This window comes from Sebastes umbrosus, chromosome 24 (assembly GCF_015220745.1).
Source record: "Sebastes umbrosus isolate fSebUmb1 chromosome 24, fSebUmb1.pri, whole genome shotgun sequence".
NCBI classification, from domain to species: Eukaryota; Metazoa; Chordata; class Actinopteri; order Perciformes; family Sebastidae; genus Sebastes; species Sebastes umbrosus.
The window spans coordinates 1,040,760-1,057,344 of NC_051292.1; the positions used below are offsets into that span (position 1 = coordinate 1,040,760).

A 16,585-nucleotide genomic window follows, 5' to 3' on the forward strand; every position below is an offset into this window, starting at 1 on the left:
TGTTTTTAGTTGGATTAGATTAGATAGTTAGAAGCAGCACACAATCAGCTGTTAGCTGTTCAGAATGAAAGCTTGTTGATTAAAACTGTTGCCCTATTGTATTTTGGTCTCTCCATCAGACGCCTGTGAAGTCACACAGAGGAATTAAAGGATTAGATTAAAGTTTGATTCCTTCCTTTCATGAGGAAATTTGAGACGGTAAACTTCCTGTGCCAAGTTCTAGTTAACTTTTACAGAAGAGCAATAAAAAGCATCCCGACTGGAAACGTTACAAACTGGCACGGGATATGCACGGTCCAGGACAGGAGAGATCTGCAGCGGGTGATTAACACCACCCAGAACATCATTGGTACCCATCTACCGAGCATCAGTGGCATCGGTGAGGTGGGGTGCCTGCATAGAGCCCAAAGGATATTAAAAGACAATACCCACCCAGAAACGGCCTGCTCACCCTGCTACAGAAGGATCTGCTGCCGTACCACCAGACTACAGAGCAGCTTCTTTCCTCCTCAACTCCTCCTCACCCTACACACTCTGCCATGACAACTACATGTGCTTTGTTTTATTTTTCCTGTGTAGAATAAATAGACTACAACTTCATTTCATTGTGCAACCCTGTGTTGTAGAATGACAATAACAGAACCTTGTACCTTGTGTCTGTGTCTACTACCAGGAGAGAGACTTAACTCCTGTGGGGAGAGACAGACTGAAGACAAATGTCAGTTGCTGACAAACTGGTTCAGAAGTGTTCATAGCTTATTTTGTAAATTGTACATTTTATTCTTATTTTATTCTACATTTTTATCTATTCTTTTGTTATTATACTGTTTGACTTGCACCAACAAAGCCAAAGAAAATTCCTAGTGCATACCTCTTACACCTGGCAATAAATACCATTCTGATTCTGATTCAGATGTACTAGATCATCCTCAACAAATAAGTAATTATCTTCCAGCCTCAGCGTTGGTGCTAAATGTGACAACTTTATTTACAAACCTATAAAAATATCTGAAATTAAAGAAGCTAATAAAAAGATGGTCAGTTAAAAAAGAGCAAAGTGTAGAGAGATAGGCCCACTCTGTGCTCATATATGTATTGGAATGATTCTTGTTCATGCAATTAAAAACAATAACTACATTATCTTGAGGCAACATTTAGATTAAGAATGAGGAACTTTGTTCTTTTTTGTTATAATCATATTGTCACAGTCTGTCTGCTCTGTCCCTCCTCTCGAGCAAAATTTATAATTCCCCAAACCTTTGCCATCCTCCTTCCACTCACCCGACATCCTCAGACTTTCCCCCTCCCCTTCTCACAACTGCCCACCCCTCTACTCACCTGATCCCACTTCTCTCAGCAGATATTTAATGGCACTTTGAGATTAAAAGTTAAAAAAAGTTGCTCAAATTTGAATATTGGCGAGTTTAACACAATTTTCAAATGTGATTTTTGACTTTTTTATACTTAGGATTCAAAAACATTCACAAAGAAAATCTGCTCTTTGAAGTAAACAGAGGACTAAATAATTGGTTTGTGTTACTTTATTTGCAGGACTTAAAAGAAACGAGGCAGGACACTCATGTAGCTCACTGGAATGTGCGGAATTTAAGGAATGAGTCCAATATTGCTTAGCAATAATAAACACTTTGGTGTTTGGCTTTTGTTTCTGGGACTGGTATGGAGCCACAGCAAGCTACAGATGATCCAGGGATCTAGTACTCCTCGCCTTCTTCATCCTCCTCCCCGACGCTGTCAGTGCCCACCTCTTCGTAATCCTTCTCCAGGGCCGCCATGTCCTCTCTGGCCTCTGAGAACTCTCCCTCCTCCATCCCCTCTCCGACGTACCAGTGGACGAAGGCCCTCTTGGCGTACATCAGGTCAAACTTGTGGTCGAGGCGAGCCCAGGCCTCGGCGATGGCGGTGGTGTTGCTCAGCATGCACACGGCCCTCTGCACCTTGGCCAGGTCTCCCCCAGGAACTGAAGTGGGAGGCTGGTAGTTGATGCCCACCTTGAAGCCTGTGGGACACCAGTCCACAAACTGGATAGTGCGCTTGGTTTTGATGGTGGCGATGGCAGAGTTGACATCTTTTGGCACCACGTCGCCACGGTACAGGAGGCAGCAGGCCATGTACTTGCCGTGACGAGGGTCGCATTTCACCATCTGATTGGCTGGCTCGAAGCAGGCGTTGGTGATGTCAGCCACTGATAGCTGCTCGTGATAGGCCTTCTCTGCTGAGATAACTGGGGCGTAGGTGGCCAGAGGGAAGTGGATACGAGGGTAGGGCACCAGGTTGGTCTGGAACTCCGTCAGGTCCACGTTCAAGGCTCCGTCGAAGCGCAGGGAGGCGGTGATGGAGGAGACGATCTGTCCAATCAGCCTGTTGAGGTTGGTGTAGGAGGGACGCTCAATGTCCAGGTTCCTGCGGCAGATGTCATAGATGGCCTCGTTGTCTACCATGAAAGCGCAGTCAGAGTGCTCCAGGGTGGTGTGGGTGGTCAGGATGGAGTTGTAGGGCTCCACTACAGCTGTGGACACCTGGGGGGCTGGGTAAACCGCAAACTCCAGTTTGGATTTTTTGCCGTAGTCGACGGAGAGACGCTCCATCAGCAGAGAGGTGAAGCCAGAGCCGGTTCCTCCTCCGAAGGAGTGGAAGATCAGGAAACCTTGGAGTCCTGTGCACTGGTCAGCCTGAAAATCAAGAGTAAGTGTTTAAAATGCCATCATGGATCAATAACGTTGTTCAATTAAAAATGATACACTTGCAACATGTTTTGAGAATTAAAACTCACCAGTTTGCGAGTCCTGTCCAGAACCAGGTCAATGATCTCCTTGCCGACTGTGTAGTGACCGCGGGCGTAGTTGTTGGCTGCGTCCTCCTTGCCGGTGATCAGCTGCTCTGGGTGGAAGAGCTGGCGGTAGGTTCCTGTACGGACTTCATCTGAGGAGCAAAGAGAATACTGGCTTACAGTGATGCTCCGTTTCACACCAAGTGCCAACAACTTTTGGCATGGTTTCAGTACATAAAGTCACAATATGTAAGAAACTGCCTGTAATATGCACCAGTTTGAATAAGTATTAAACATCTAATGAATGCAGTAGTTCCCTCTTTGATAATCTTACCTATTACTGTTGGCTCCAAGTCCACAAAGACAGCTCTGGGAACATGTTTGCCAGCTCCAGTCTCACTGAAGAAGGTGTTGAAGGAGTCGTCTCCTCCTCCGATGGTCTTGTCGCTGGGCATCTGACCGTCCGGCTGGATGCCGTGCTCCAGGCAGTAGAGCTCCCAGCATGCATTGCCCATCTGGGTTCCAGCCTGGCCGACATGCATAGAAATACACTCACGCTGCAGAGAAAAGAGACAAGAAATCAGTAATCATTTATTTATAAAAAAAAGGTAAACAGGCATGTTGGATTCATATAACAGGAACCACATTATAACTCTATAAATATTGGTCGACAGGCTGCTCCACCCAAAGCGTGTGAAGGAGCGCTATCGCAGGTCCTTCCTTCCTGCAGCTGTCAGACTCCACAACCAGCACTGCTCCCAGTAGACCACAACCAGCACTGCTCCCAGTAGACCACTTACACACCAAAAAACAGACAATAACCTAATATTTTCAGGTGGAACTTCATTCATTCATTCTCACTGTGCAATATCATTTTCCACTTGTGCAATTTTGTTATTAGTCTTTATTGTCACAACTGTATACACTGCTTTTATTTTTATACTTCCTTCTATTTAGATGGTTCATATTTTCTTTGTTTAGCTCTTTTTTACTGTGTTAGCTGATGCTTCTTGTTTTTTGCACTATCCCCTTTGCTGCTGTACACTACACATCTCCCCACTGCGGGACTAATAAAGGAATATCTTATAACTGTTGCAGTTCCCTTGTGTGTCAACTCCACAGAATACATTTTTGTAAACACTATTGATCAAGAAAATAATCAACACATAATAGATAATAGTGCATGGTTCCATATTTAAAAAAGGTTTGATTTATTTATGAGCATATAAAAGAGAAGGGGGGCAAAAGCGAAATGGCCGATATACTGGAGAGCCAAATCTAAGCTGCTAAATCTCAATATTGTCCTATAAATCCAGTGCCAACTCAGTTATTTTATGTCTGGGTTTTAGGCCTCAACCATGTCTGCAGAGTCACATGGCCGGTTACTGCAGACCCGTGGAGGGTTAATTCTGCTTTCCTGCCCCTCCCAAACTGAGACTGAGCAGCAGAGAGCAGAAAACCACCACCCAGAAGGGAGGAGAGCACAAAGAGAATCCCTCCATCCTCACTGCTACAAAGACAGTTATTATTGTATGTATTCTGGAGCTTTATGTCTTGATATACATGACTGGCTTTCCCCAAAAGTTTCTCATCTGGGAAGCTTCTCTCAAAAGGACATTGTTCATGGACTTGTCATGGACAATAACAAAGATGACTTTCTGCTGAATAACATTCTCATTCATGGAAAATTTTATTTGCACAAATCCAAGTATATGAAAGTGAAACCTAGGTTTAATGTGTTTCATTCTGAGTGTCTTTCTTACATAAAAGCCCTTAAAGTCATGAACAACAAAAATGCATTGAAACTTCTTAGTATAACAGAAGAATATGAATTACAGGTACAGCCCTACAGCCCTTCATTTAATTTAGTATTATTTTCATGTATAATTTAACACATTTTATTTGTTCTTGTTTTGTATGCACCATGTCCTTTTACTTGAATGCAATGATCTATGAGCCATGTTGTTTGTCAATTCGAATTTGTTTAATAAAATTTATAAAAAGAAACCCCAAAAAACAAAAACATTTATCTTTGTGCTGCGTTCACGGACAGGGCGTTATCTGTTATCTTTGTGCTGCGTTCACGGACAGGGCGTTATCTGTTATCTTTGTGCTGCGTTCATGTCCGCCATTTTAATGGAGATTAACTTCAGTCTGGCCTCCATCCTCGTTACATTAACGGTTACAGTTTACACAAACACGGCATATATTAACCGAGAACAATCAACTCTACGTCCATTTAACGTAATCACACGGATTTAGGGTGAGACATTTTATAGCTACTCACCATTTTTTCTGTTGGTTTTTCTTCCTTCTCTCCGACGTTGAAGAATCGGTAGTTGAAGGCAGTAGTGACGAGCGGGCGAGAGCTGCTGCTATTTATACCTTCTCAAGGAGGCGGGGCCAAAGCGGCGGTTTGAATTTCCTCTGGGCGCGAGCAGACGTTAGGGGTGATGCTGCATTCAGGTGCGGCTCGAAATATTCCGTTTCCTACAGTTTAGCTGCGTCATCTGAAGGACATTTGAATTGTTTATGTTTTATTGAAGGCATTTCTTACAAAAGTTAAAGAGTGACATAGATGTAAATTGTTCCTTTTGCGAATCACATCCTAAAACTTGCTCTCATTTATTCTGGTCCTGTAAATTTACATGTGAATTGTGGAAAGATGTCAATAATTTTATACCTGTTACATTTTCTCAGATTTTGCACTGTACTATAGAAATATTATATTTGGCTGCTATGGTTACAGTGACAAAGACAGTAATGCATTTTTTCTTATTAATTTAATTTTAATTCTCGTGAAGTTCCACATTCACAAGTGTAAATTTACCAAAAAAAAAGCCTAATTTCTTCGTATTTATGAAAGAAATGGAATTATATCTGTCAACAATTACTTCCTCACAAAACAAAAAAGCAATGAAAACAATGAATGTATGCAATATCTTTATAGTTTTTAAGTGAAATTATTGTCATACTCTCGCGTGGTCTTTTTTTTATTCTTATTTTTTTATTTTATTTTTTTATTGTGTTTTCTTTTTATTTTATGTTGGTTTTGTTTCATTTCTGTTGTCCTTTTATGTTTGGCACAGCTCTTACTTTATGTTACCGCTTTGCATCTTCTGTATGTAAACGTTTTTAATGTTTTCTGCTGTTACTATGGATACTGTCATTTTGAAATAAAAAAAATAAAAATAAAATAAAAAAAATATATGTTTTATTGAAGGCCAAACTAAATTAGAGAAATATACCTGAAAATATTAAACAAAATAAATCCAACAAAGACACATATACATACTATGCCACTACTTAATCAACAGATGTACTATCGTTTAACATACTTTTGTGTGAATAAACACTAGTGTGTATCTTTTCGTTGTTGTTTTTTTTAATTTAATTTAATTTAATTTTTTTATTTATTTATTTTCTATTTCAAAATGACAGTATCCATTTGCTACAAGCAAAATAGCATGTAGCTATTGTTGATTACATTCAACAAACAGTAATAAGTTTGACCTATTTAACTAGCTCTAAACAGTGACTTCTGAGGCTCAAATGTTATCATAAATGTAAAATGATTACCTGTATGGACATTTAAAAATAAATAAAAAATAAATGAATACAAAAATAAAAACATAAATAAAAAACTAAATGCAAAAATAAATACATAAATAGAATAAATGCAAAAATAAATAAATACAATTCCTAAAAATAAATACATAAATAAATAAAGGTGGACATTAAACAGAAAAAAGTAAATAAATAAGGAAATTAATACAAAGACAAATTAATAAAAATGCAAATTAAAACAGAAATAGAAATTTATGTTATATTTTATCAATTAATTAATGATTACATTTATATTTTATTTTATTTTTGCTACTTTTAATGGCATATATATTTATTTATTGAGTCACTTATTTATTTATTCATTTATTTTTATACTGCATATACCTGAGGCACAAACTGTTGCTTTATTGTGTAGCTATTATTATTATTATTATTATTATTATTATTTGTATTTGTGTTATATCAACTAACAGTGTGATTATTTTTTATAAGTGTTATTGTCAAGCAATTTTATGAATAGCCTACAAATAACGGTCCAACAACTATTTTACATTAATTGCAAGATGTAGAAACACACAGCAACATATCACAAATAAACTTGATGATTTGAAATTTTTGTCTAAAAAGTGACCTTTTTTTCTAATCGAAATAACACTGCTGAAACATCAGTTGCTCTGTGCTGCTTAATTTATAACATTAATATACCCATCAAAATCAGACTCTGTTTTATTATAATTTTACTTTGAAAGGCACTAGAATTCAGTCTTTTGTGATCAATTCATCAAATTGGATGAGGTACCTGAAGGCAGCATGACTAAGGAAATACATGGCTCTCACCTTACTTATACATTCATTCGTTTACAATTATTATTCATGACGATGTATAGTAAACCCCATTACAGACATACATATAACTGGCATGTTTTTGTGCCAAAAGCTATCAATTTAACACTTTTTTAATAATTGCGTCATCAACAGAACTTATTGTTAAAAATAAGGAAAAGCTAAAACAGTGATTCATTTATTAGTTACCAGACTGAAACCTGCTCGTACCATCACTACAGAATCCTGGTTAAATCCTGAGGTATTTGTGTTATGTAAGGCATTGCACATGCTGTGTGGAGGAATTAGGCTTAAATGTTCAGAGCTTATCAAGGAGGTGAAGGGAGTTAATGCAGCATCATTATGTGATCGAGGGCTGTGTTGTGTTAACAAAGCACACCAACGGAAACATGTCTCAGTTTATTGTTTCAAGACAAAGACACATAGGGAAGATGATATTTCGACACTGAATTCCCACGACTTTTGCAGATACTTCAGAGTTTGATATTAAGCTGTTAAAAATAGAATATCGCTGAGAGAACACCTGGCTGTCTGTTGAGCGTAGCTGTCTTAATAATTGTATTTGAACAATGAAAATTTCTTAACAAAACTCTATACTTCCTTGCCTTGGAGGTAAGGAATTTCTAAACAGTAGAGTTTTCCATATAGCACTCAGTTGATCAGCCTTACAGTGGCCATACAATGGTAAAACAGAGCTCTTTTGTTATGCAGCATTGAATTGAAAGGAAACAAAGGAATTTCAGCACCTGTAGGCATGAATTTGAAGCTAAATGGCACAGTAACTGCCAATCGCACCAGTTGATTTTGACACCAGGAATAATAAAAGTTTAGGAGATGTACTTTTTCACTAACGAGAATTTGTTTTTCGAAGCACTGACACCTAAAAAGAGCCCAATCTGTGTTGGTTTTGTTTGTTTATTTCAAACTTAATATTCTTCGCCCTCTTCCTCTCCTTCGTCCCCGATGCTGTCAGTGCCGACCTCTTCGTAATCCTTCTCCAGGGCCGCCATGTCCTCTCTGGCCTCTGAGAACTCTCCCTCCTCCATCCCCTCTCCGACGTACCAGTGGACGAAGGCCCTCTTGGCGTACATCAGGTCGAACTTGTGGTCGAGGCGAGCCCAGGCCTCGGCGATGGCGGTGGTGTTGCTCAGCATGCACACGGCCCTCTGCACCTTGGCCAGGTCTCCTCCAGGAACCACAGTGGGAGGCTGGTAGTTGATGCCCACCTTGAAGCCTGTGGGACACCAGTCCACAAACTGGATGGTGCGCTTGGTTTTGATGGTGGCGATGGCAGAGTTGACATCTTTGGGCACCACGTCGCCACGGTACAGGAGGCAGCAAGCCATGTACTTGCCGTGACGAGGGTCACATTTCACCATCTGATTGGCTGGCTCGAAGCATGCGTTGGTGATCTCAGCCACTGATAGCTGCTCGTGATAGGCCTTCTCTGCTGAGATAACTGGGGCGTAGGTGGCCAGAGGGAAGTGGATACGAGGGTAGGGAACCAGGTTGGTCTGGAACTCCGTCAGGTCCACGTTCAATGCTCCGTCGAAGCGCAGGGAGGCGGTGATGGAGGAGACGATCTGTCCAATCAGCCTGTTGAGGTTGGTGTAGGTGGGACGCTCGATGTCCAGGTTCCTGCGGCAGATGTCATAGATGGCCTCGTTGTCAACCATGAAGGCGCAGTCAGAGTGCTCCAGGGTGGTGTGGGTGGTCAGGATGGAGTTGTAGGGCTCCACCACAGCTGTGGACACCTGGGGGGCTGGATAGATGGCAAACTCCAGTTTGGACTTTTTACCGTAGTCGACGGAGAGACGCTCCATCAGCAGAGAGGTGAAGCCAGAGCCGGTTCCTCCTCCGAAGGAGTGGAAGATCAGGAAACCTTGGAGTCCTGTGCACTGGTCAGCCTGCAGGAAAACAATTCATCTTTACTTACTGACTGATGACGCCTGAATTAAAATATGAAGCTTTGGCAGGTAACTCACCAGTTTACGAATCCTGTCGAGAACCAGGTCGATGATCTCCTTGCCGATGGTGTAGTGACCGCGGGCGTAGTTGTTGGCTGCATCTTCCTTTCCAGTGATCAGCTGCTCAGGATGGAAGAGCTGGCGGTAAGTTCCTGTACGGACTTCATCTGTAATTGGAGAGAATTCATAATAAAATTGAACATTGACAAATCTAATTCATGTTGAAAGACCCCAAAAGACCCTAAATGTCTCTGGAGCCAAACAAAATATGATGTTACCTATGACTGTTGGCTCCAAGTCCACAAAGACGGCTCTTGGAACATGTTTGCCAGCTCCAGTCTCACTGAAGAAGGTGTTGAAGGAGTCGTCTCCTCCTCCGATGGTCTTGTCGCTGGGCATCTGACCGTCCGGCTGGATGCCGTGCTCCAGGCAGTAGAGCTCCCAGCATGCATTGCCTATCTGAGCTCCAGCTTGGCCAACATGGACAGAGATACATTCACGCTGCAGGAACAAGTGGTTCAGATGCCAAGAAGTTACATTTTGAAAACAAATTCACATAGCATCCTTAAAGAAACCAATTATCAGCTAATAGGACTGGATACAGATTTTAACTTCGAGGAAAAGATATTGGAATTGGGAGAAAAAGAAGTTGTAATCAGCAACATCGACTCAAACAAAAAAAGTTAGAAGGTAATACGCAAATTGGGAAACTCTCGCAAGATAGTTAAGGTTAGGCATTGACCTCTACTGGTTAAGGTTAGGATAGGTTGTCGGGCAGCGAGTCTCGCAAGAGTTTTTGCAAGTTTTCGTAATTTGAGGGTTACCTTCTAGACACGATCCAAACCAAAAAGTGTGCCTCACTTTAGGTAAGTAGGAAAAACATAAAAAATCCCCTAAAAGCCATGAATGGATCTAACTTTACTACAGAATGACATCAACATCTTTGCAGCTCTAAAATCTAACAGGTCTCTTCCTTTTTACACCAAACAGAAAGAGTTGTGCTGTCATGAGTTTGATTTTCTCTGTCAAACTGCCTTTTCAGATATTATGGCCATATACAGTGTAGCATAGAAAACTAATGTGTCTTTCTTAGGTGTTTTTTCGCATGTAAAGTCGCTCATTTGTGGAAGTTAAACAGAATATAAAGAGGTCCTCACCATGTTTTTGTTGCTTTCAGCAGTCCCTCGTTCACCTGAGATGAGTGGCTGGGGATGTTGTGTCAGTTACAAGTGCAACAAAGCTGCTTTATAGCGCAGCATCACTAGGCAACAGCCAGGCATGTTGTGGTAACTGGAGGAGCTGGAGAAGCAAACACCATCTCCTTTGATGAAAGATGAGGAGCACAAAAAATAAAATCAACTGGTGTGCTCCCCTGCTCATATCGAAGGAACAACAGCTGTTCTAACACAGATGAGTAGTCGCCAACAATGACCAGAGTGGCTGTGAAATATGAACCACAACTGTCCGCCCTTGCCTCCAATTTCACATTAGATTTTAGGCATGTTGGTTGTTGTTACAGTGAACAGGTGGGGGTTCAAACTTGCTTCAACAGGCTGTTTTTTGCCTGCTGTTGACTCAGCCTCTCAGTTACCAGACAAAAATAGGTTGTGCACATGAAAAAAATACTCTTCTAATGGAGCTCTGTTCAAATTAAAACTCCTGTTAACATGGCTCATTTGGAGCCTCAGTTTTCTTATCTTGCAGAGGGAAGAAAACAGATACCTCCCCAGAGTGACCTGAACAGGCTTTTGTTACAGATCACCGTTGCATCGCCATTTTGGTAGGGATTCATTTACAATGCAAAGGAGGCAGACGGCCTGGGGATAACATTAAGGCACACTTCTCTCAAAGGCAGGTGATGTTTGAGATCAATGTTTCTCTTGCAGCAGGTTACAGAGCATCCATGCGTGTGATAAATATTCCACTGAGTTTGATTACGCCAAAAAAAGAGAAAAGAAGCTGGATGCATGCAATACTTAAGAGATTAACAAAGGATTATGATTTCTCCCTAAGGAGATTTAGTCTAGTATTATTATTTCCCCAACTACTGAGTGGCTGTTAGTTGAATATTGTGCAGCTGCTAACCCTAAAATAATTTCATAAGCATTGTTTTATGGAAACATTTAGTGTCAAATGATGGTCTTTATGCTGTTTCCTTCCTAACAAGAGAGAAACTCTTGAGAAAATCCGAGTAAGTGACAAAAACTATTGTGTTTCTATCAATGTACTCATTGTTTGAGTTCAAATGCTGTATGCTTCACCTCTGTGTCTGACGGTAACCCTAGAGACGTAATTACAAAACCGCGTGCATCTGCCAGAACACGCTCCCATTTAGTTTGCTTTAGTTACTCTTTTCTCAGGTCTTGTTAGATCTTGGATGGCAGCTGATCTCATGTAAGAGGGAGGTTTCTGCTCAGCTTCTCATTGTTACAAGACAGAATTTATGACCTTTTCTATATTTTAGCACAAATAAAACACACAAATGCTTCGCAGTTTAGCTTTATTTTATATGTAGCATTCTTGATTTAAGTGTAAAATCAATATTGTTACAGTTTTGTGACAACTGAATAACAATAGTGTGAATGCATTTAGCACCTTATGTTTAGCTCTTAGTACTCCTCCCCTTCCTCTTCCTCTCCTTCGTCCCCGATGCTGTCAGTGCCCACCTCTTCGTAATCCTTCTCCAGGGCCGCCATGTCCTCTCTGGCCTCTGAGAACTCTCCCTCCTCCATCCCCTCTCCGACGTACCAGTGGACGAAGGCCCTCTTGGCGTACATCAGGTCGAACTTGTGGTCGAGGCGAGCCCAGGCCTCAGCGATGGCGGTGGTGTTGCTCAGCATGCACACGGCCCTCTGCACCTTGGCCAGGTCTCCTCCAGGAACCACAGTGGGAGGCTGGTAGTTGATGCCCACCTTGAAGCCTGTGGGACACCAGTCCACAAACTGGATGGTGCGCTTGGTTTTGATGGTGGCGATGGCAGAGTTGACATCTTTGGGCACCACGTCGCCACGGTACAGGAGGCAGCAGGCCATGTACTTGCCATGACGAGGGTCACATTTCACCATCTGATTGGCTGGCTCGAAGCAAGCGTTGGTGATCTCAGCCACCGTTAGCTGCTCGTGATAGGCCTTCTCTGCTGAGATAACTGGGGCGTAGGTGGCCAGAGGGAAGTGGATACGAGGGTAGGGAACCAGGTTGGTCTGGAACTCCGTCAGGTCCACGTTCAAGGCTCCGTCGAAGCGCAGGGAGGCGGTGATGGAGGAGACGATCTGTCCAATCAGCCTGTTGAGGTTGGTGTAGGAGGGACGCTCGATGTCCAGGTTCCTGCGGCAGATGTCATAGATGGCCTCGTTGTCTACCATGAAGGCGCAGTCAGAGTGCTCCAGGGTGGTGTGGGTGGTCAGGATGGAGTTGTAAGGCTCCACTACAGCTGTGGACACCTGGGGGGCTGGGTAAACCGCAAACTCCAGTTTGGACTTTTTGCCGTAGTCGACGGAGAGACGCTCCATCAGCAGAGAGGTGAAGCCAGAGCCAGTTCCTCCTCCGAAGGAGTGGAAGATCAGGAAACCTTGGAGTCCTGTGCACTGGTCAGCCTGCAAGGAAAAAAAGAAATAATTCCTTCCATGCTTGATTTCATTCTGAACAAAAATATGAAGCTTTGGCAGGTAACTCACCAGTTTACGTGTCCTATCGAGAACCAAGTCAATGATCTCCTTGCCAATGGTGTAGTGACCGCGGGCGTAGTTGTTGGCTGCATCTTCCTTTCCAGTGATCAGCTGCTCAGGATGGAAGAGCTGGCGGTAAGTTCCTGTACGGACTTCATCTGTAATTAGAAAACACCAAGGATATAATCAGTAGTTCTCAAATCTTCTTCAACCTACTGTGCAAGTTTGCATCAGATAATAATAATGTCACCTATTACTGTTGGCTCCAAGTCCACAAAGACAGCTCTGGGAACATGTTTGCCAGCTCCAGTCTCACTAAAGAAGGTGTTGAAGGAGTCGTCTCCTCCTCCGATGGTCTTGTCGCTGGGCATCTGACCGTCCGGCTGGATGCCGTGCTCCAGGCAGTAGAGCTCCCAGCATGCATTGCCCATTTGCACGCCGGCCTGACCAACATGGACAGAGAGGCATTCGCGCTGGAGGAGCACAACAAATAGAGGTCAAAGGAAGTTCTTGAATTGTTGGGATTAAATCTGTTTTTTGGAGAATGAGCTGCAACACACATCTTTGAAATTACACGTTTATACTCATGTGTTTGAAAGGCGTGAAACTGCAGAAGCTTACCATGATTATAAATTCCTGCTGCTGACGTTGAGGATCTGCAGGGGAAATCTGCTGTCTGTTAACATCAAGACTTCTCCGGTACTTATAGTTCCTCTGAACTCTATGGTAACACGCTTTGTTGTCCATAAATGGGGGTTTAACTGGGTTAAGTCAATAATTCAGCTGTGGAAATCATTATCTAACATGCTCCGCCACACATCAATAACCCTTGGTCCGGCACAGAGTTAATGTGTAACCCTGACCCCCACATATTCTCAGGCACATCACAGGCAACAAAGTAAACAGAGCATTGTTTTAGTTTTTGTTGAGTAGGGGTCACCATGGAGATCAGGACAAGGAGATTCAGGGAAATCCCAAAATATTTGTGTCCAGAATTATGCAAATATTGCGTTATGTTTTCGAGCCATGATGAGGAATTCATTTTAACTAAGCAGCACTCAAAACATACAAAACAAGTAATATACAAATGCAAAATACAAAACGGTTCACAAGTACGCATTTGGAAAAATAATGCACTTAGCTGAGTCTAATAACAAATAACAAATAACATTAGGGATTATTGTTTGAAGTAAACAATCCTTCCTTTCCCTGTCAATATCATGAAAAGGGGTTGACTTTTGTACAGGTTTGTGCCGTTAAGTAATATAAATTAAATATGGAACGTGCTTGTGTTGTGTAATCCATCACATCCTCTGAATGCTCTAGGTCTCTAGTCTGATCCATCCATCCTCTGAATGCTCTAGGTCTCTAGTCTGATCCATCCATCCTCTGAATGCTCTAGGTCTCTAGTTTAATCCATCCATCCTCTGAATGCTCTAGGTCTCTAGTTTGATCCATCCATCCTCTGAATGCTCTAGGTCTCTAGTTTGATCCATCCATCCTCTGAATGCTCTAGGTCTCTAGTCTGCTCCATCCATCCTCTGAATGCTCTAGGTCTCTAGTTTAATCCATCCATCCTCTGAATGCTCTAGGTCTCTAGTTTAATCCATCCATCCTCTGAATGCTCTAGGTCTCTAGTTTGTGGCTGTAAAGTTTCATGAGGCTGTGATTATCCTAGAGGTCACCACAGGTCATTTTATACAGTGAAGTCACATTTAAAAAAATGGTCTCACTACAATGAAATGTCTCCTATGGGGACTAACATCATCACACATGAATACAGTTGGGCTCATTGGATCCACAAGAGTCTCAGCCTTACAGGGATATCCAATTTATGTAATTCTAGACTGTTTAGGGACCCCAGTATGCAGAAAAATAACACGTTTATACTGCATTCAGAAATTTGCATGTGATTATCATAAAGTGGGCATGTCTATAAAGTTTCATTTACATATCTGGAGGTCAGAGGTCAAGGGGTCCCCTTTGAAAATGGCCATGACAGTTTTTCCTCGACAAAATTTAGCCCAACTTTTAAGCGTTGATTATGCGACTCAACGACAAGCTAGTATGACATGGTTGGTAGCGATGGATTCCTTAGGTTTTTCTATTTTCACGGGATATCATCAACCTCCCTCTAACTTGAAAACTGAGCCCGTTACAACCTCCGATACAACCTCCGATAGACAGAATAGCCGCTGGGCTGTTGGAGTTTTAAGGGGTTAAATATTCGTAGGTAACATTTGTTGATCGCTCTATAAAGTTCACCAGAAACATTTGGATATGTGGTTTAAAAATAATGCCTCAGATCCTTTACGATCAGAATTGGAGGCCGGTTTCCTCACTGCTGTTTGATCTATTGTTGGAGTAGAGGAAGCCTCCCCGTCCTCCCCCTCGTCCTCCCCCTCGTCCTCCCCGTCTCTGTGAGGCCTGGCCGGGTTGCTCTGTTGTGTTTTCCACATGATTGGGTGTCCTGTTGTTATAGAAACATTGAAGGTCACGCTGCGGTTGCTGGTATGAATCTACAACAGTGTGAATACTGTTGCTGCATATTTCTGTTGTGGAACTCCAATGGGCCTCCAATGACACACGGAGGTGTCTCTATAAGAAAGAAAATAAACATAGACATAAAAGGCATGATCATTAGAAAGGTATAAAATAAGCGATGGGCACTTAAAGGGACTGTTTGTAAGAATCACAAATTGATTGTAACAGCGACACCTGTGGCCGTTAAGTCAACGAAAGTCAACGTCCTGTTGCTCGCACTTGCGCTCGCCCGTGTGCACGCGCTAACTGAATGCGAGCGAACATCCATCAAAACAGTGAGGCGACACACATCAGCTAAAACCACAATATCACTCTATATTTCAGCTGCTTGGCAGTAATGTTAGCTGACCAGATGAAGGTCTCTCCATGAATCAATGCTGATCCTAGTGTTGGCTTTTCCTGCCTCAGCCTCCCGTCCGCAGCCGGAAGGAGACACCGGCACCCGGTCAGAGACGATAACGTTTCTCTCTGCGGAGCCCCGTCATTTCAGAAGACACGGGAAACCTCTGTTGGTCTGGAGGAGCTGCAGCAGTTATTTCTGCACAAACGTCCACTGCACATTCACTAGATATTCCCAAAGCTACTAACTCTTCTGCAGTGTGTGGTGTGTGCGCATGCACTTGTAGAGGTGGAGCGAGCTGAGCGAGTAACGAGCGTGGTGTGTGAATGAAGGCAGGCAGAGGAGCAGAGGAGCAGAGTACAGCAGAGACTCCGGTCCTGGAGACCAAAGCTACGGTCTCCGCCGCGTCCTCCGACCGCGGCCAACACTGTTTAACAGCTTCACTAGATATAACTTTGCGGTTTTGGTGCTTCCGTGTAGTTTGTGTTGGAGTCTGAGTCTGAACAGCGTAGCCACACGCGAGCACGCATGGGACACCGACCCGGATTGATTTATACGTGTAAGAAGTTACAAACAGTCCCTTTAATTTGATAATAGAATATACTATGTGTATGTTGCAGCCAGATGTAGTTTAACTTGCAGTGATTTTGTTTCTCCACTTCACAACAAAAACAAAGGAGCTCATGTGTCCACCAGCAGGCTAATTCTCTGCTGCTGAAAACTACTGTTTTACTACAAACTGCTTCTTCTACTTCTGCTTCAAGATCTCCTCAAGGCACCACCTGGTGGCGAAAGCCATGCAGCACATTCACAAACAATACTACAATACAACAATACTGCATAAAGTACTATATTATGAACATTGCAGTGT

General features: G+C 42.5%; 2 protein-coding genes across 6 annotated transcripts; both read right to left on the reverse strand.

Annotated features, from left to right (window-relative positions):
* Nucleotides 1-1,525: 1,525 nt before the first annotated feature.
* Nucleotides 1,526-10,460, reverse strand: LOC119483391 (tubulin alpha-1A chain-like). 5 transcript variants are annotated; one of them, XM_037761475.1, is made up of 5 exons: nucleotides 10,323-10,457; nucleotides 9,444-9,666; nucleotides 9,184-9,332; nucleotides 8,179-9,105; nucleotides 1,526-1,763 (listed from the first exon to the last, which is right to left on the reverse strand). In XM_037761475.1, the coding sequence occupies exons 1-5, from the start codon at nucleotides 10,323-10,325 to the stop codon at nucleotides 1,713-1,715; spliced, it is 1,353 nt and encodes a 450-aa protein (XP_037617403.1). In that variant the 5' UTR covers nucleotides 10,326-10,457; the 3' UTR covers nucleotides 1,526-1,712. The 5 variants fall into 5 exon arrangements, with proteins under 5 accessions (XP_037617403.1, XP_037617401.1, XP_037617400.1 ...); XM_037761474.1 differs by lacking the exons at nucleotides 8,179-9,105; nucleotides 9,184-9,332; nucleotides 9,444-9,666; nucleotides 10,323-10,457 and adding exons at nucleotides 2,792-2,940; nucleotides 3,123-3,345; nucleotides 5,076-5,222 and having other exon boundaries at nucleotides 1,527-1,594; nucleotides 1,670-2,690; XM_037761473.1 differs by lacking the exons at nucleotides 8,179-9,105; nucleotides 9,184-9,332; nucleotides 9,444-9,666 and adding exons at nucleotides 2,792-2,940; nucleotides 3,123-3,345 and having other exon boundaries at nucleotides 1,526-2,690; nucleotides 10,323-10,329.
* Nucleotides 10,461-11,648: 1,188 nt separating this feature from the next.
* Nucleotides 11,649-13,592, reverse strand: LOC119483388 (tubulin alpha-1D chain-like). Its single transcript, XM_037761466.1, has 4 exons — nucleotides 13,452-13,592; nucleotides 13,081-13,303; nucleotides 12,840-12,988; nucleotides 11,649-12,758 (listed from the first exon to the last, which is right to left on the reverse strand). Exons 1-4 carry the CDS (start codon nucleotides 13,575-13,577, stop codon nucleotides 11,775-11,777), a joined length of 1,482 nt encoding a protein of 493 aa, XP_037617394.1. The 5' UTR covers nucleotides 13,578-13,592; the 3' UTR covers nucleotides 11,649-11,774.
* Between the last annotated feature and the right edge of the window lie 2,993 nt (nucleotides 13,593-16,585).